Source organism: Littorina saxatilis, linkage group LG8, assembly GCF_037325665.1.
Source record: "Littorina saxatilis isolate snail1 linkage group LG8, US_GU_Lsax_2.0, whole genome shotgun sequence".
Lineage (NCBI taxonomy): Eukaryota > Metazoa > Mollusca > Gastropoda > Littorinimorpha > Littorinidae > Littorina > Littorina saxatilis.
Genome location: NC_090252.1, coordinates 46187073 through 46208019, shown reverse-complemented (window position 1 = coordinate 46208019; position 20947 = coordinate 46187073). Strand labels below are relative to the sequence as shown.

Sequence of the window (20947 nt, the reverse complement as noted above, 5' to 3'; positions counted from 1 at the left end):
CGGTGCCCTTTGTCTTTTCTTTGTCTTTTCTACTTCCCGTGTGTTTGTCTTCGTTTCCGTGGTTCTGCAAAAAGCAGTGTTTGATGCTTTTATACAGGACTCTTTTACAGATTCAACACCCTCTCTCTCTCTCTCTCTCTCTCTCTCTCTCTCTCTCTCTCTCTCTCTCTCTCTCTCTCTCTCTCTCTCTCTCTCTCTCTCTCTCTCTCTCTCTCTCTCTCTCTCTCTCTCTCTCTCTCTCTCTCTCTCTCTCTCTCTCTCTCTCTCTCTCTGTCTCTCTTTCTTTCGAACAGACAAGCAAAAGCGAAGTGCCTGAATTAAATTTCTGTGTAAATTTGCTCTTGCTTGAGAAGCACCTTACACTTTGTGTGTGTCAAACTCTAACGCTTTAACGTGGGTTTTTTTTTCTCAAGAGTTACTACTCTTTTCTAGAAACCTCAACTCCAATGAATGGAGGTGGGTTTTTGTTTTGTTTTGGTTTTTGTCTTTCGCTCCAGTTGTGTAAATGTGAACATTAACTAGTGTTGACCTTTGCTCGTTTTCTTAATAAATATCTTTGGCTTGGTATCATTTTACCTTGACCTTCGTACAATACACCTTCCCGTTGTCACGTGCACATCACAGCCATACGTCAGTGTCACCTGCTCTGATGTCGTCATTAGTTAAATTGTGTGAATCATAAACCCCCGTTTAAAGTTTAAAGATACTGTGTTCGCGTTACAATTGTTTCCATGGTTAGCTGTTAAATATGATTATAAAGTCGGTTAGATTGATTCGTTGAATGTCAAAAACAACAAAAGTTGTGTGTTATGTTTTTTAAAGTGGGTTATGGCGTGTTCTTATTCAGTTTTGAAGCGACTAGATCTACTGTTAAATGGGTCTCATCTTTCTTTCACACTCATGCGGTCGTTTTAGATTGTGTATTAAAAGCTTGTTGTTGTTGTTGTCTTTTTATTCATTTTAAATGACAAAATTAGCTCTAAATGGTTTCGTGAGTTCGTTGGTTGCCAATCAAGAAGCTTTTTTCCTCGTTTCGTTCAAACAATGTCAATACTCTAGAAATTACCAAGGCAAGAACCGTTTATGTCGGTTTTGACTGAAAGTCTCTGGGGGGGGGGGGGGGGGAGATTCGAAGGTGGGGCGAAAGGTGGGGGCGCTGAAGGGGAGTGGCCAAGGAAATGGGAGGCAGAGTTGGAGAGACAGCAATATATCGCGAAAGAGTCGACAACAAACTCAGAAGGAAAACAAAAACAGGAAACTGTTGTTCCTGTGTCACATGCAAAGACGGGTACATGCTCAAAACAATCCGCCATGGTTAAGCCTATTCCTTGTGCTACGGCTTCATGCTTAGGACAGATGAATGCGTATTTACCACAGGTACACGTTCAGGGGAGCATAAGGCGTATTCTCCATGTGGACGTGTTTTAGACAATACACTGCATCGTCCGTTGTGTTGTCACAAAACGTATCGAAGCCTCTGCTGGAAATTGTCATAGTGTATTCAAATGAAAGAAGGTAAGTTAGATGCATTCTAAACCAGTGGCTATAAAGTGTGTGTATTGGACACTAATTTCGTGACTTGTCACGTATTGACGACATTATTACGTCATAAATGTGTCGTCTTACACGTTATACTATCCTGAATATCTATACGTTTCAGTGAATTAACTTGATACTCATTTAACCCAGAGCTCACGTGACTTTATAATCAACATCACTATTCTTAACCTACTCTCTAGTACTTCGACTTGCTACTGGGGCTCAAAGAATATATTGGTCTTTTGGATTTCCGTATGTCTTACTGTGGCTCCATCCTCTTTGATTACCGGCACGGTTGGCCTAGTGGTAAGGCGTCCGCCCCGTGATCGGGAGGTCGTGGGTTCGAACCCCGGCCGGGTCATACCTAAGACTTTAAAATTGGCAATCTAGTGGCTGCTCCGCCTGGCGTCTGGCATTATGGGGTTAGTGCTAGGACTGGTTGGTCCGGTGTCAGAATAATGTGACTGGGTGAGACATGAAGCCTGTGCTGCGACTTCTGTCTTGTGTGTGGCGCACGTTATATGTCAAAGCAGCACCGCCCTGATATGGCCCTTCGTGGTCGGCTGGGCGTCAAGCAAACAAACAAACAAACAAACTGACTAATCAACTCAAAACGCGAAGTGTTACACTGTTAACGATCTTACACTACCGACTCTAGATTCAAATTTATACACACTTTTTTCCAAGCTGAAATTGCTGATATTTTTTTTAGATTAAAAGTGCGGCCATTTTATGCGAGTTTATTTTGTCGAAACCTTTGTGAGCAATTGTAAGACTTTGACAATTTTGAAAATACTATTTGTCACTGATTGGTTGACGTGAAGAAAAATCACGAAAACGTTTGTCTGGAGAAGAAAAACTTTGTAATTCACGATGAGGAAACTGACGAAATTCAAGAGAAATTGGAATCGTGGATTGCATGCATGGATGACTTCCCTTTGGTTGAGTTTGCTCCCCTGGTTCCGTACCAGTCGTGCATTCTACATTTCTTGTACTGACAGTGTAAATGCATGATCTGGTATCTGAATCATGGGAAGCGCTAACAACTAGCGAGCACGAGCCTTTGTCTTCACTTCACGCTCTCACCCTCATGAACTTGTGCCTTGATTGACTTCTTCGTGTGCATCTTCTGCTCCGTTTGAAACTTGTGCTGATCATAAACTGTTGTGGTCCTTGTTATAATGACTGTGTTTTGTGTGTGCATGTTCTGCTCCGTTTGAAACTTGTGCTGATCATAAACTGTTGTGGTCCTTGTTATAATGACTGTGTTTTGTGTGTGCATGTTCTGCTCCGTTTGAAACTTGTGCTGATACACTTTTGTTTTTCCTTTGACTTGCAATAATGATTGTGTTTTGTGTGTGTATGTATGTTCTAATATTCTTTCTATTGAATTGACTTGCATGTGTTTTGCACGTGTTAGTTAATTTTGATTATTATTTTTCGATATTTAGCATGTAAATTTTAAGCACAAAAAGAAATTGCAGACGGATGTAGACAACGGGAACTAAGAGCAAAACTTCTTTTTTTTTCTCAATGCAACTATTGTGAAGGGAAGGGGGGGGGGGGGGGGGGGGGGCAGATTTTAAACGTTTCTGAAACTAAAAAAGGAATGATTTGGAGTGTAATTTGTTGCAAGATTCGATATATTTTGTCACGGAATAAAATTGGATCAATGCAATAATTTCAAAGAAGACTGATATTTCGTTGAGCAGGCATTTAATGTATTTTTTTATTTTTTTTTTATTTGTATTTTTGTTATACGTTCGTGTAAGAAAAAAATAGATAAAAGGGAATGAAAAGCCTGAACGATTAAGAGAGAGAAAACCATATAATTATATATATTTGAAAGAGGGAAAATATATGTTGGGGGATGTTTTTTGATAATTATTTCGGGTAGTGATTTCAAAATTAGATTAAAAGGAATAGGAAGAAAGGAAAAGAAAGGAGTAAAAAGAAAGTTACTTTTTTTCTCTCCCCAGTGTAAGTATTAAGTTCATTTTATGGTGTTAGAATAATAATCAGTCTTGCATGTTTGTGCTCCTATTTTGATAACGCTGTATTAAAATGGAAATGAATTATTGTCATGTGTTTGTCGTAGAATGTGCATGTAACCCGTCTAAACGTGTGTGTGTCACCCTGTCTTGTGGTGTGTACTAAGTAGTGTTGAATGATGATGTAATGTCTAACGTTGTTTGCATGTATCCACGCATGTAACCCTTAGTTTTTGTCTAATAAAAACGTATATCTTGCTAGTTACTCGTGGTTTGTGTTGATTTTCTGATGATGTTGTTGTAACTGCTAACAAACCAGCCCATTATAGTGAATACTTTTTGCATGCAAAATTGAATTTGTTGAGAAACTGAAATATGCGATACTTTTTTATTTTTTTATTATTCCAAGTAAATAGACAAAATTAACACATCAATAATTTTTGCATACAAAAAATCGAATTAGCAGAAAAACTGAAACGCGCAACATTTCTTTTTTTCTATTTAGTCAAGTTTTGACTAAATATTTTAACATCGAGGGGGAATCGAAACGAGGGTCGTGGTGTATGTGCGTGTGTCTGTGTGTGTGTAGAGCGATTCAGACTAAACTACTGGACCGATCTTTATGAAATTTGACATGAGAGTTCCTGGGTATGAAATCCCCGAACTTTTTTTCATTTTTTTGATAAATGTCTTTGATGACGTCATATCCGGCTTTTCGTGAAAGTTGAGGCGGCACTGTCACGCCCTCATTTTTCAACCAAATTGGTTGAAATTTTGGTCAAGTAATCTTCGACGAAGCCCGGACTTCGGTATTGCATTTCAGCTTGGTGGCTTAAAAATTAATTAATGACTTTGGTCATTAAAAATCTGAAAATTGTAAAAAAAAATAAAAATTTATAAAACGATCCAAATTTACGTTTATCTTATTCTCCATCATTTGCTGATTCCAAAATCATATAAATATGTTATATTCGGATTAAAAACAAGCTCTGAAAATTAAATATATAAAAATTATTATCAAAATTAAATTGTCCAAATCAATTTAAAAACACTTTCATCTTATTCCTTGTCGGTTCCTGATTCCAAAAACATATAGATATGATATGTTTGGATTAAAAACACGCTCAGAAAGCTAAAACGAAGAGAGGTACAGAAAAGCGTGCTATGCAGCATAGCGTAACCACTACCGCGCTAAATGGCATTGCGTTCAGTTTCATTCTGTGAGTTCGACAGCTACTTGACTAAATATTGTATTTTCGCCTTTCGCGACTTGTTTTCTATTTAAATAGACAAAGTTAATGAATTAATGATTAAATTAAAATGTGCTTTGATTGAAGTGTTAGTTTTTGTGTGTAAATCTGTATTTCTTATTACAAATTGTGTAATGTGTTCCTTTCCTTCGTTTTGGAGAAGTCATAGAAAAATTGCTGTCATTATTTTAAAAACGTATGATCATTGCAGATTGCTTCAGTTGTAGAAAAGATGTTTCTCTGCGTTATTGAAATACCAAGTGAGAAAATTTGAAGTAGAAATTATATGTTGCAAAAGAATTCTTTTCCCCCCAAAAATGTTGAGAAACAAAAGAGTCACATAAGTCCGAGTAGCTTTGATGATAAGAATTCCAAATGAACTGAAACAAACGGTTAATGATGAATGATGATTAGATCAATAAAATAAAGAAACAGAAATAAATACAGGGCTGGTTTGTTAACCTAATATATGTGTGTGTGTGTGTGTGACTGTTATTGTTTGCATTACTTGCATTTAACATGAGAGCTCTTTTCTTCGTCTATCACTCATTCATTCTAACCAAAACGGTTATGTCTTTGCTCAAACTGCTTATACCTGAACGAACGTGATAATCAAGAACTACTTCAATCACCCTAAAAGTCCATCACCAATACAATCAATGTACACGTATAATCTTTAAAAAGATAAACGCACTGACAAACACGCACATACACACGTACACACACGCGTGCCCACGCACAGACGCACGAACACTGACACACACACACACACACACGCACGCACGCACGTACGTACACGCACGCACACACGCACGCACGCATGCAAACACACGCACACACACATGCAAACACACACACACACACACACACACACACACACACACACATACACACACATGTCTTCAAGTAATGTTTGAATGCACACACAGACGCACGTTCGCATGAGAAGATGACAGTGGTTTGTTTGGTAGGAGTTCCCTGGTCATAAATCCGCCCACGACACTCGCGCACAGACGCATGAACAGACACGCAACGGTGGGTACATACGCGCGCAAACACGCTCGCACATGTATCCACAAACCAAACACACTCGTACCGAACACACACAATTCCACAGTCATTAACTCTCTCTCTCTCTCTCTCTCTCTCTCTCTCTCTCTCTCTCTCTCTCTCTCTCTCTCTCTCTCTCTCTCTCTCTCTCTCTCTCTCTCTCTCTCTCTCTCTCTCACGCACAGAAACACATGCGTCCGCACGCACACACCAACACATACACACACACACACACACGCACACCAACACATACACACACACCAACACACACTCTATCACACACACGCACACACACACACACACACACACACACACACACACACACACACACACACACACACACACATACACACACACACAGTAAAACAAAGAGGAAATCAATTGTATGTTAGCATTTACAAATCAGACCATTGGATAAACACTATATTGCTAATTTATCAATTGAATTATCGTCCACACAGATAAATCACACACAAAGAAAATGTACGTTACCTAAAACAAAAAAATGCAAATTCATACCTCAAACGATGTAAAAACCCGAGCAGTATAAATATTTCAGATAACAGTATACAACATTCGGCTAGTACACTCCCTCGTATAAGATAACACACCATACCTACATACATCAGATACCGTACAATTACTACCCAGTTGTCAGAAGTCAAACACCAGGTTATCACTACAATTAGAGCTTCATTAAGGGGTGGGTAAGTAGGTTTCGTAATGAAGCACTGGGTAGATTAAGGTGGGTGTTAAACGGGTATGAACACAAGAAGGTCCAAAGATTGTGGGGTGTGCGAGTCGGGTAGACTTTCATCTCGCTTGACATGGGAGCGCTGTGAGCTGTGTGAGAAATTGAAGGTATTTGTTTCATAATTTTTATGACTGTCTTTTTGTGTAGGGTACTTACTTACTTACTTAGGCCCTTTGCTCCCAGCGGAGCATCTAGGCCATTGACGACATTTCTCCATCGCACCCTGTTCTGGGCTGTGGGGTGATGACGAATTATTGTAATTGCTTCGTGTGTAGGTTGAACCTCCCTCTGTCTGTGTGTGTGTGTGTATCTCTGTCTCTTTCTGTCTGTATGCCTGTCTGACTGTCTGTCTGTCTGTCTCTGTCTCTCTCTCTCTCTGTCTGTCTCTCTCTCTGTCTGTCTGTTTGTCTGTCTCTCTCTCTCTCTCTCTCTCAAACGTGCATGTCCATGTGGCCGAGTACAAGTGTGTGTGTGTGTGTGTGTGTGTGTGTGTTTCTCTCTGTCTGTCTGTCTGTCTGTCTGTCTGTCTGCCTGCCTGCCTGTATGTATACGTGATATATCATGTTTCCGCGTTTTCACGCCAGCGGCCTTCATACACACCCTTCGCACTGTCACACTTTCTCGCATTCACCTCTGCACTTATCTATCTTTTCGTCTCCTTCGCTTTCATGTCTAGGTAACATGTCAGAACAGAACACATACACACCCACATATATAAGCTTACTTGCATTCTGTGACACTATACGCACAAGTGGGTGTACACACTTTCTTTTTTATTGTGGCTCTGCGAAGCGAAGAGACAAGATTTGACCTGACTTGATATTCGAAACCTTCGCTTCGGCTTTGTGTGTGTGTGTAATAATTTTGTCGTTGGTTATATTGTGGAGAGCCGAACTTGCTGGGTTCGTATTGAACAGTTAATTGTGGACGATTCTCTGACTTTCTGTCTGTCTGTGTCTCTGTCTCTCTCTTTTTCTCTCTATCTCTCAGACGACCCCCATACCACATTCACACACACGCACGCACGCACACACACACACACACGGTGTCCAGTACATGTCCGTTCCGCAATAGCTGACCTATGACTTTATGTCCCTCGTGATCTTGCATCTTATCTGCATTAATTTGCATCTTATTAGCAGACTGAGGTGAGGTTTACCCTTTTCCGATTTAGAAAAAGAAAAAAGTTCACAGCATGTGTGTGTGTGTGTGAGAGAGAGAGGGGGTGTGTCTAGTGGAGTTAGAGAGTGGGAGAGAGATCCCCCCGCGGGTTAGGGGGAAGAATTTACCCGATGCTCCCCAGCATGTCGTAAGAGGCGACTAACGGATTCTGTTTCTCCTTTTACCCTTGTTAAGTGTTTCTTGTATAGAATATAGTCAATGTTTGTAAAGATTTTAGTCAAGCAGTATGTAAGAAATGTTAAGTCCTTTGTACTGGAAACTTGCATTCTCCCAGTTAGGTAATATATTGTACTACGTTGCAAGCCCCTGGAGCAATTTTTTGATTAGTGCTTTTGTGAACAAGAAACGATTGACAAGTGGCTCTATCCCATCTCCCCCCTTTCCCCGTCGCGATATAACCTTCGTGGTTGAAAACGACGTTAAACACCAAATAAAGAAAGAAAAGAATGGGAGAGAGAGGTAACACTTTGTGTTTAAACTGTGCCTAAATGCTTGAGATAAATATATAGGTTGTTGGACGCCTTACATAAACTTGGCTCGCTTTTCCCAACTATACCCTCTTTGTTTTCGTCTAGTTTGTTGACTGATAATACCCGGGGTATTTATAGGGCTTACTGCCACCAATCCGGGTAGCTGTGACGTCTTTATTACAACTTTCTGGGTCCCTTGCCAAATTCTGGACCGGACAATCTACGTTGGGGCATCAAGTTAAATGCGACTGAAGCTATATTGCAAGGTATATAGTCAGTGTAGGCAATCACTTCTAGTAAGACTAAGAATGTATACCGTCGTGAGAATTACATAGGTTGGTGTGATGTCTTTAGATTCCTGGCGAAAAGTTTGTGTATGCGCTTCGGTTTGTGTGAAATACAGAAAGCCGTATTGCAAGGTACTGTATAGTATATATATTTTATGCAATCACTTCTCATAAGAACTTATACAACCGTGAGAGTTAAATAGGTTGGTGATGTCATTCGATACGTGGTGGAATGATTGTGTGTACTGCGCTTCGCTTTCTGTGTAACACAGAAAGCGGTATTGTAAGGTACGTGGTTTCTTTATAAGTTTAGGTCATCAGGCAGAGTTTTTGTTCCGCAGTTAAATGCGATGGTGGGAATTCTTCTCCTTCTTGTTCAGCGTTCGATGGTTGTGTCACTCATAATCTCAGGCCTGCTGATGTAATGAACTGGCAAGTTCGGCGCAGGCCTTCCATAGGTGGGAATGTTTGTGTTATTCGCTTTGCGTTCTGTGCTTGGGAACTTTAAGTGTGGGGTGTTTGAGTGATACGCTGAAATATATTGACGTGGTCCCATATTAACCGTGTTCATGCTTACGTGTGTTACACACCCACTTTGTGTGTTGCTGTTAGTCGAAAAAGGGGGCGATTTTAGCTTCCTGGATTCTGGCCTCTCCTGTTTTTGTGTGAAGGGTAAGGAGGGGGGGGGGGGGGGGGGGTTAAGTGGAGGGAAGTCGTATGTTCTGATCCTTTTTGATGTGTACTACTAAACTGTAAATCGTCAAGTCACTGCTGGGATAGCTCTTTCTGTATCCAGTTGGTTTATAGCGGTTGTTCAGCTGTGACACTATTCTGTTCACTGCAGCATAGGCTTATAGCTGTCGTCACACGTTCGTGCTAGTGTACTGGAATGCCAGTTTACTGTGTTAATGTGTGTCTCTCAACTTTAGAATTCTGATTACTAAAGAGTTCATCATGTTACCTTACCTAACAGTTGGCCAGGTCAGTTGGAGTGGGTCAGATTTCAAATAGTCTTGTTGGCAGCTGACAGTTGTGTATGAACAAGAAATTGACATTGTATTTGGACCTAGCTATTCAGCTACGAAAGTTGTTCTTTTCTGCTGGGTTCGTTCTGTTAATTGTGGTCACAGGAGCTTGTATCAAATTGCCTTGCCTGATCATTCCTCAGTCATGTTATAATAATGGGTGTGCACGTTAAAGATCCCACGATTGACAAAAGGGTCTTTCCTGGCAAAATTGCTTAGGCACAGTTAATAATTGTCTACCATACCCGTGTGACTTGGAATAAGGCCGTGAAAGGTAAATATGCGCCGACATGGCTACAATCTACTGGCCGTATAAAATTTCATCTCACACGGCATCACTGCAGAGCGCCTAGAACTGTACCCACGGAATATGCGCGATATAAGCCTCATTGATTGATTGATTGAATAATAATAGGACTAGGAGCTTTTATAAAAGTGTCTTGCCTGATCACAGGAGCTTGTATCAAAGTGCCTTGCCTGATCATTCCTCAGTCTTGTGACGGTTGGTTTGAAGGATGTTGTAGTGTGCTTTCAATAGCAGCTCCACTGCTATTGGCTGTGTGCGTGAGTGCAGTAGTAATGATCATGTAGAAGTATTCCACAAGCTGCTTACAGTTTGTGTCACCGCTTAATAATAACTGTTCTTTTGAACAATTTGGTATTCAGTCATCACGTGATGTATTATACAGGAAAGAAGGTTTTAGAATCAACAGCAAGCTAGATGCGTATAACTTTAAGGCGTAGATATACTTGTGTAAAAGATCATGTAAATTGCTACTTGTGTAATCAATCAATCAATATGAGGCTTCTTCTTCTTCTTCGTCGTTCGCTCAGACAGCAACTCCGGAGGCCCTGATGAAGGCTGCTGTACGCCGGAGGCTCTCCATAGGTCCATAGAGTTTGTCCCTCATCGGTGTGTCAGCAGGCCAGGTCTCTGCTCGCAAGTTTTGGTGTGTTGGACAGTCCTGCAGGAAGTGTTCCACTGTCATTGGAGATGTGCCACAGGGGCACGATGCAGAATCACCAATGTGGAATTTGGTATACAGGTGATGTTTGAGTCTGCAATGGCCTGTTCTCAGTCTCACAATGAACACTTGGTCATCTCTGGGTAGGAGGTAGTAGGCATCCTTTTTGTTGTAGTCTGGGTGTTGGTGGAGCCATCTTCTCATATGAGGCTTATATCGCGCGTATTCCGTGGGTACAGTTCTAAGCGCAGGGATTTATTTTTAATTTAAAAAAAAAAATTTTGTTTGTTTATTTATTTTATTCTTTCGTCGTTTATTTTATTCTATCGGACATGCTGGTTTTCAGCTTTGCAGGGAGAAGGAAGATATTCTTTCTTGCACTGTAGCTCTACGACGTCCACAATTTCATTTTCTGTTTCCAAATGATTTTTTTATTTTATGCAATTTATATCGCGCACATATTCAAGGCGCGGGGATTTATTTATGCCGTGTGAGATGGAATTTTTTTACACAATACATCACGCATTCACATCGGCCAGCAGATCGCAGCCATTTCGGCGCATATCCTACTTTTCACGGCCTATAATAAAAGTCACACGGGTATTTTGGTGGACATTTTTATCTATGCCTATACACTTTTGCCAGGAAAGACCCTTTTGTCAATCGTGGGATCTTTAACGTGCACACCCCAATGTAGTGTAAACGATTGTGTAAATAGCAACTGGTGTAAATGATCGTGTAAATAGCAACTCGTGTAAATGATCGCGTAACATGCCCCTAATGGCTTTGCCGTGAGGGCGTAAAACTTACATTTTCTCCCGTGGTGGTGTATCCAGGCAGTAACAGCAGCCCTGAAAGTGGCGAGTATTTTACTCGCCATGGCGAGTAGAAATGTGTAACTGGCGAGTAGAAATGTTCATCTACTCGCCAAATGCAAGTTAAGTTGCTGAAACAAACGGTTGGTTTGGCGAGTAAAATGTGCTCTCTGGCTAGTCAATTTTGAGAAGCACTAGCCAAAGGCAAGTGCACCATTTTGTGGACTTTCAGGGCTGAACAGGGAAGGACGGTATCTGGTGATTGGATGTGTGTGACACATTACTAGGCTCTTAAAGCTTAAGGCTGTTGACTGTTTTGAAGGATTTTGTGCGGAAAATTTCTTGGAAATAGTGTGTACAATGTTGGCCCTTGTGAGGAGCTTAACATGTTTCAGTTTGAACAAGAAACTTTGCTGTTTGGCTTCTTGGCTTATAAGTGCACTTGTCATTTTTGTTGTCCACATCACATGATGTGTTTGCCATTCAGGAAGGGAACAAGTCATAACTGAAAGCGATGGTGTCAGCTTTAATTTTGCTCAACCGGGTCTGTGCACTTTTTGCTTTGAGCGTTTTATGTTTGTGGTCAGACGAGAGGACATGAGAAGAGCGTAAAGTGTAATTATGTCGAAAGAGCAAACTCGTATAATTTTCTGATATTGATCACGTGTCGGGTTTAATTTTGCTCAACCCTGTTTGTGCACTTCTTGCTTTGAGCATTTAGAGGACGTGAGATTAGTGTCATTATGTCACCAAGCAAACTCATATAATTGTCCGATATTGATCATGTATCACATTGGTCGCCATATTCCATCTGTGGGCGGACGGAACTTATTGTGTGTTAAAAATTTTAAAAACCAAGAATGGTAGGTAAGTGGAACGTTTATTATTGACAGAACAAAAAAGTTACATTTACTGTATGTCGACCTATGGTCTTTGAAGTAGGCAGACACACTAGACTTTTGAAACAGATAATGAACTTATCTCAAGATCCCCGGCACGGTGGCCTAGTGGTAAGGCGTCCGCCCCGTGATCGGGAGGTCGTGGGTTCGAACCCCGGCCGGGTCATACCTAAGACTTTAAAATTGGCAATCTAGTGGCTGCTCCGCCTGGCGTCTGGCATTATGGGGTTAGTGCTAGGACTGGTTGGTCCGGTGTCAGAATAATGTGACTTTGGTGAGACATGAAGCCTGTGCTGCGACTTCTGTCTTGTGTGTGGCGCACGTTATATGTCAAAGCAGCACCGCCCTGATATGGCCCTTTGTGGTTGGCTGGGCGTAAAGCAAACAAACAAACAAACAAAAAAATCTCAAGATCGTGTGGCTTTCTTGCAAAATGTCGGCGAGGAAAGTGTATTTATTGAGGTGATCTGTATTTGTTTTCAGATTATTGCGTGTTGAACATGTATTGTGACTTTTTGCAATGAGGTGTTGAGTGTGGAATGAGAGATTGTTTACGGTCACTGTGAGTGTGAGCATGGTTATTAATTATTGAGGTTTTTGGTTTGTCTTTGCAGTGATTTCAAGAACAGATTTCTTGTGGTGCGCAAAATGTGTAAAATAATCATTCACTTTCATTCCCAGGGAGCCGACTGAACACTGTGGAAAAGAACATTTCTATTGCTAAACATGTGTCTTGTGGTTATTTTTTTTTTTTTACACTTTCATTTGACTTTTTTTGTTCAGTTCAACATTCTTTTTTTTCTATTACTGCCTCTACGTTTGTTGTGAAATTTTGTTTGAATTATTTGTTTTCTTGTCACCAAACTCATCATTTTCAAGATGTTTCATAACTTTTTTGTGTTTATATTTGTGAGATACTTGGGGTAATAGTAATACCAATACATTTTTTTGTGGGGATATGGTTCTATTTTTATTTTTTTATTGTGTTCAAGAATTTGTGCTTTTCATATCAAGTGACGACTCATATTTAAAAAAATGTTCAGCAAGCTTTACAACAACAAAAAAATCAAAATATTACGAAAAACTTTTAGAAAGTTTTTTGAACGTGAAATTATAACTACACTTTGTTCTAGTCCTTGGGTTGATTTGCCGTACGAATTTGGTGTTATATTAGTTGACTATTCGAAGCAACTAAACAAAACTGCAAAATATACAGAAAAGATACTTTTTTTAAGAAAAATATTAGATTAAGACGTCGGTGACAATGCTCAACGTAATCAAACTGAAAAAGAAAAAGAACAAATTCAAAAGGAGGAGAAAAAAAAGGGAGAATTTCTCAGACGTTGATTCTAAACCTTGTCATTTGCCATCCATTTATCCATCCATCCATCTATCCAATCACTGCTCATGCCTGCACGTTTTCTCGCCATTTTTGACCAACTGACACTTGGAGGTTCGAACCACGAGAGTCGAGAGCTAAGCGGGCTGGGCGGCTGTTGGCATGGCAGTGTGGTTAGCTGGTTGTGATCGTCGCTAGCCCCCAACAACCACTTTCGGCACTGCCGTGTCGTCAGAGTAGCTTTACCAACGATTGGTTGTCCAACGAAGATTTTCAGCTAAAATCATGATCAAATCATCCAATCATTTTTACTACTACATTAACTGCTGAATGATTACACTTTCCCCCCCGAAAATTTGTGAAAATTTCAAGAGAAAATTTCATTATCGTTTTCCTTCCAATGTTGGAAAAATCTGCAGAAAGAGAAAATTTTATTACTTTAATGCTGTACAAGTTACCAACTTGATCTTTTCCAAAATTTGAAATTGAAATTTGCCCTGACAAAGAGGGAACAAGTTTGAGTGGATGCATGGATAAGTGTATGGATAAATCTGTTGCAAAAACAAAACAAAAACACAAAAAAATGAGAGAAAAATATTGTTTGCAATCTAAACCAATTCATCTTCCCACAATGGAAACAAAACAAGTCTACTTGCAGTTAGGAAAAAAAAAAGACTGCTTTTTTCGTGCAAAAGAAACGTTTTTTTAAAGTGGACAAAGAATTTACAGAGTAGCTGTTTCGATGCATGCAATATTTTGTTGCAACAATGGATATTTTACGAGCTTTTTCATTTTTGTGTATTTCTTTTGTTCCTTTATATATAAAAAAAATTCTGACATGCATCTGGATTACAATTTTTCATTATTCTGTTGTTAAGCCAGAAGAAACACACACAAAACATTTAAATTTTAAGCCAGAAAAAATAAACAGAAAAGATTTCAGCAGTTAATCTCATTTCATTTAGCTGACTGACATTTTCTAAAGCATTTCATCTTTTTCCACATGCACATTATTTTAGGCATCTATTAATCTATTAATTGTTGTATACTTTCACTTCACTTTCATTTTAATTATCAAAGCTTTTTGAATCATGTCATAATGTTCAGCTTTGTTCATATCACTTGCATACTCTAAAGCTTCATTCTTTAATCAGAACAATCATACATTGTCCACGTCATATTTTTGCCTAACTAATATTGTCGCATCATAAAAGTGCTGAACACAAAATAGCATTGCACTCATGCATGATCAGCTTTCAGTCATGCATCTTAACCGTACTAGTGTTTGTTTTTCAGAAAAAGCACTTTCAATTCATGAGTATCACAAGGATCATTCACATGGATTTCAAAAGCACTTTATTCATATCAATTAGTTTCCTCATCTAAAGTTTGAAATCAGTTTAAAGCAACTGTTTCTTGTTTTGGGAATAAGACTATTTTGCTGAATCGGGAACAAAGCATGTATTATTGAAGAACAAAAATTAGGGTTTTAAATAACATTATGCATATAAAATAATCACAAAACCAGAATGGTATGATAGAGAGGAATGGGGTATCTGACACTTGCTACGCAAAGCACAAGTTTATGTTCACCAACACTGTGGTCTCCATTGTACCAGGTGGTCCAAAAAAATGTAGACAGTTTTGCGTGCCTGTCATTTCTGCTACACAGGGCTCCCACCTATTCTTTTTCACCTGGAATGTCTCACACAAGCATGAAAGTTTAGCAAGGCAAATTATTTTCTTCTTTGCAACATTATTTCTGGGCGTAGTTCAATAGTTCATCACATTCTCAATCCAAGCACCTCCGTCTCTGGATTACGGCTGCGACAGGGACATTGAAGTTGTTGATAACTCTGTCCAAGGTCTCGAGTGGAATCCTCCTGATTTCACAAAGAATGTTCTCCTTTAGCGCTTGTATTGTCTGTGGATTGTTGTGGTAAACCCTTTCCTTCAAGTACCCCCAGAGGAAGAAATCTGGAGGAGAAAGATCTGGGGACGAGGTGCTTGGATTGAGAATGTGATGAACTATTGAACTACGCCAAAGAAACTACAATGGGAAGAAGGATAACTTCCTCATTGGGCATGCTTAGAAATGAGAATGGCTAAATATGAGTTATTCCCCTTTGCTGCATGCTGATCAGGCTGTCTCTTGCTTTGTTATGACTAGTACAGTCGATCTTTCTCATGTTGTGACTTGCTTTATTTTCACATTTTCGGTATTTAAAACAGCAAACACACACACACACACACACACACACACACACACACACACACACACACACATACACTGAAGAAGTTTCCATTCTGATTCGGTTATTTTATTTGGTGCTATATGTTTGCTTCACATTGTTTCTTCTTTTACATTGCTTGAGGTATCCCAATTCGCTAAACACATCCATAATGCATGCATGGCTCATTCAAAAGAGGGCAACTGAACAACTGATGCCCAATAGCAATAAATACTGAACAACTGAACAATAAATAGCAATAAATGATGACAGTGCCAAGTTTTTAAGTACAAAGTGAAATCATGTGACTGGACAAAGGCACAATTACAAAATACAAATAAAAAAATCGTGGCCCATTTTAAATTAAGTTCTCAGCTCATGGGGAAGCATAAGATGACCCTAGAAACCGAAATTAGGAGACCTCCCGCCCCCAGGGCAGACTAAAAAAAAAAAGGGGGGGGGGGGGGCTAATTTGTGAAAAAGTATAAAAGGAATCAAAAACTGTATACATGTATTTAGTTAATACCCCAAAAATTGTATAGTATATACAATGTCAGACCCTAAAGAAAGTTTGTTAGTCATTGCTTAGGCAAAACAAAGCAAAATAGTCTGTTTACGGTATCCCGACCAACCCTATTTTTCCCCGCCAACCCTAGACCTTTTTTTTGGCATTTGGAGAAAAAGAAAAAAAATCAATTTTGTTCCTGTTTTTTTGCAAAATAATTTAAAAAGATGGTTATAAAAAAAAAATTAAGAAAAGCCGACCTACCGACCCTCTTTTTGTGTGCCTATGTTACTGTAAACAGACCAAAAGGTACATCAAAAACAACACACCAGGGATGCTACTCTCCCCTTAAAAATAGCCATGAGTCATAGGTGTGACGTTTGAATCTTTTAGCTAAATAAAACCATAGGCAATTGATCGGAAATATCAGGAAAAATCTTACAAGTTTATTATTTGTTTGCTTGGACCAATCCTCTTGCCGAAGTGTTTTACAGTAAAAATAGATTTTACGTCAAAAATATCACAGGAATATCGAATGTTGAGGTAAGGCTGGGATAGCCAAGTTCAAGAATAACGGAAGGTGACTGTTGAATGAATCTTTTTGAAAATGTATAAAAATATAGATGGTAGGCAATTCAAAATTAAAAAAAAGGAGTCTCTCGGAGCATGGACTTTTGAGTCAAAAATTAAAGAAGGCTCTATGAGCCGAAGTACATGTTTTGTCTTTTGTCTTTTTTTTATTTTGAATTCCCTACGATCTATATTTTGATACAATTTTGGACCCTCTTTGTACGGAGAGAGTTGGCAATTGTTAATCACATTCTCTCATCTCAACTCTCCTTCGGCTCCTTGGTAACATGCGTTCCGTCTCTGCCAGGATTGGACACAGCAGCAGATAACCGGTAAATATGTAACAGGCATAAATGGCAAAATAGCTCGCCTCGCCTGATAATATATGAGATAACTGTTCTATTACAAAGTCTTTCTTGGGAGGCTTGGCTAATTTACTCGCTCGTTTTACACGGGGTTCCATCGTTTTCTTTTCTAATCGGAAAACCTTGCTCCTCAGTTTGTTGACCTTCTGCCGAAGTTCCGCTTCACGAGGGGATGGGGAGGATGACGACTTTGATGCTTTACATCCTATGTCCTCCAGGATCGCCTGAATGTCATCTAAAAAAGAAAACACACACACAAAACACACATAAAATAACATAACCATAACAAGTTACAACCTGGAAGAAATTAAAACATGTGTAATTCAATCACAAAATGAAAATAAACAATAGCGTAGGAGGGCAGGCCAGAAATGAAGTGTATTAGCAACTATGGATACGATGTGGAACAATGATGGAATTGACCTTGTTTGGTACTGAATGGGTGAGGCCATTAGAACTGTACCCACGGAATACGCGCTATATAAGCTTTATATTGATTGATTGATTGATTGATTAGGACAACAGTACCAGGTAAACTCCTCACACACCATGCCTCTTTCTTTCTTTATTTATTTGGTGTTTAACGTCGTTTTCAACCACCAAGCTTATATCGCGACGGGGAAAGGGGGGGGGGGGGGGGTGGGAATACTAATAGAGCCACTTAATTGTTTCTTGTTACACCATGCCTCTAACAGGATATGTTTCCCATCTTTACGTGTGGGAACTACAGGTACAATTTCATCCATCCATGCATCCGCCCTATACAGCTTCTTCTTCTTCTGCGTTCGTGGGCTGAAACTCCCACGTGCACTCATTTATTTGCACAAGTGGAATTTTATGTGTATGACCGTTTTTACTCCGCCATTTAGGCAGCCATACGCCGCTTTCGGAGGAAGCATGCGGGGTATTTTTGTGTTTCTAAAACCCACCGAACTCTGACATGGATTACAGGATCTTTTTCGTGCGTACTTGGTCTTGTGCTTGCGTGTACACATGAAGGGGGATAAGTCACTAGCAGGTCTGCACATAAGTTGACCTGGGAGATCGGAAACATCTCCACACTTAACCCACCAGGCGGCCGCGACCGGGATTCGAACCCTCGACCTTCCGAGTTAATAGACCGACGTCTTACCACCCCGCCACAGCGCCCGTCACCCTATACAGCAATTATCAACTATGTAATGGATGGGTTTAAACATTTTTTGATGTCAGGGTGTTCTTCATGGTTAAAAATCTCTTACCTGGTTGAACAATTTGTGCATCAGGCGACAGGTCGGTGCTGGCTTCATTTGTAGCTACCCTTTGTGATGGTGGCTTCCTCCCACTAGCAACCTGCAAATTGCACAGCTCTTTAACTGACAAACTCACAACCAACACCCAGTCACAATGAAACATTTCTCCCAATTTCATGGCATTGGTCTTAGGCCACACAAAAAAGTGTATGTTTCTGGTAAGGCAAAACAAAAAATAATCTGTTTACGGTATCCGGACCGACCCTATTTTTTTTCCCACCGGCCCTAGACTTTTTGGGGGCATTAAAAAATAAAATAAAAATATTCAGATGGCTAAAATACAAAACTAAAAAGCCGACCTACCGACGCTATTTTTGGGGGGCCTATGTTACCTTAAACAGACTTTTTTGTGACCTAACATGACTAAAGGTGGAGATTTTTTTTCTAAACTTTTTTTTTTAAACCATCTTTTTAACTATTTTGTTGAAAAACAGGAAAACAATTGATTTTCGAATACCCCTTTTATTTTTGAAAATGCAAAAAAAAAAGTCTAGGGTCGTCGGGAAAACATAGGTAGGGTCAGGTGACCAGAAACATACAACTTTTTTGTTGTTGACGCCGACCGTATACCTTTTTTGCCATTTGGGGCTGTTTTTTTGCAAAATATGTTCATCTTATCATCATAATCAAGACGTCGATCCAAAATAAGTAACTTTTTTTTGTTGGCCTTATCATTTTTTTGCGCTAAATGCAAACAGGCATTATTTGATGGGAACAATGCTGTTGTTTTCAATTCTTACATCAGCCTCAAACTTGTCATTACTCAACCTGCATTTAATAGTGTGCTTCTTTGGTTTGCAAAAACCTAAAACCAATAAATAAATAACCTTCGGTGGTGGATTGGGCACTGCAAACAATGTTGGGACAGCATTCCACACAAGTGATCCTCTCTGCAGGATTGTTTTACTGGTTGGCCTCAAAGTGATCAGTACAAAGCTTGAGACCTTGAACATCAGCTGGCTGCAGCTTTTCAAAGTCCTCTCGCCTTGTGAATTGCATCCATATTCTGCACCTAGTTTGACAATAAAAACAACAATGTTATTGTTAAACTAAGCAAAAAGGAAAGGCAAAAAAAGCTAAATCAGATCTTCAGTCTAAATCTAACGCTCTGCCTGAACGCAAAACGGATGAGTGATGTACCTTTGTACTGTAGTTTTCCCGTAAGCAAGGTTTAATAAAGGTTTCGGCAAATATGCCCACGGGTTTGTCATCAAGTGTAAACTGTTGTTTTGTACTGACTGCTGTCTCACACTCACAGTCGTAAGTACTCGCTGACGCTGTAGTCTACTGAGTGAGTTGACTCGAGCCATTGCCATTCTCATTCTGAAGAAGGTAAACCTGATGAAATAATCACTGCACAACCCACCTTTTTTCTTCTGTAGGGAACTTGTGGAAAGTTTTCCCGAAGCAGCTCTGTTTGTAACGGGCGTTCTTGCAACAAAAAGCCGAGCACAATTTACCACCACCTCGCACACGATCGGTACCTACGCGATCCGCCATTTTGTTTTCGCCGCCAGCATGTGACTAGGGACGATAACCCACAAACACTTTTTCGCATTTTCTTCGCAAGTTCCACGTCTTCCTTATGTACAGTGTTTGACTACGCCCAGAAATGATGTTGCAAAGAAGAAAAGGATGGGAGCCCTGTAGCAGAAATGACAGGCACGCAAAACTGTCTACATTTTTTTGGACCACCCTGTACAATACCTTTTGTCACTGAAAAAAGAAGAAAAAAAACTGTATCAAGCAATCATTTCACAAACACTTCTTCTTTTTCCAGAGCGGCGTATGTGTCTTTCGGAGGTCTGCTGATGCGGCTGAAGGGTGACCCCAACAATTTGCACGGCTTTGAGGTCGATTCCCACGTCTTCCTGATGATGAAGAAGCTTGCGTTTTAAAGGGAGAACAGTACTTGTATGTATGTTTGGATGAGTTAAGGTTGGAATAACTTGGATTTTTGTCTTTTCTTTTTGGTGGGAGAATAAAGGATAGGGAGGGGGCGTTAGGATTTTTAGTTCGGGGAGGGGGGGAGGGGGGTGGTTAGGGTGGAAAGAGGAAAACTCATAATCGAACCTTTCTTTTGTATAAAAAAAAATGAAGAAAAAAAAGAAAGAAATGAAACAGGGTGTACATTTTAAGTGGCTAGACAGTGTTTGTGAGTGAGAAAAGGTGTGTGTGAAAGAGTGTGTGTGAGAGAGAGAGAAGTGCTAAACCTTACACTTAAGTAATAGCATTATTATGGACCAACTGTTATGTCACTGAGACTAATGAACACTTGTTACATGTTGTTGTCAAGTTTGTTGTGCAAATATATGAATGCCCATGTTCCAATCACTGCCATGTGAAGGTGTTTTATCAATAAACTTTAAAACTACACATCTATCTGACTCTGGTTTATATAAAATTGTATGTTTGCCA

The 20947-nt window shown here is 39.8% G+C and overlaps 1 protein-coding gene and 3 long non-coding RNA genes across 4 annotated transcripts in view; 3 read left to right on the top strand and 1 right to left on the bottom strand.

The window, feature by feature from the left end:
* The window catches only part of LOC138973659 (DNA-directed RNA polymerases I, II, and III subunit RPABC3-like), a gene marked incomplete in the record, with an annotated part of 44685 nt that extends 23776 nt beyond the window's left edge, over nucleotides 1–20909 (top strand). Inside the window, 1 exon segment of the mRNA XM_070346389.1 lies at nucleotides 20310–20909. Coding sequence (XP_070202490.1) covers nucleotides 20310–20427 — 118 coding nt within the window.
* LOC138973686 (uncharacterized) overlaps nucleotides 1–20947 on the top strand; it is a 188836-nt gene that overhangs the window by 99475 nt on the left and 68414 nt on the right. The window lies entirely within an intron of this gene.
* On the top strand, nucleotides 9511–10593 carry LOC138973661 (uncharacterized). Its single transcript, XR_011458092.1, has 2 exons — nucleotides 9511–9708; nucleotides 9964–10593. It is a non-coding gene; the product is annotated as an uncharacterized lncRNA (long non-coding RNA).
* Nucleotides 15694–20122, bottom strand: LOC138973660 (uncharacterized). Its single transcript, XR_011458091.1, has 3 exons — nucleotides 19357–20122; nucleotides 18479–18569; nucleotides 15694–17472 (listed from the first exon to the last, which is right to left on the bottom strand). It is a non-coding gene; the product is annotated as an uncharacterized lncRNA (long non-coding RNA).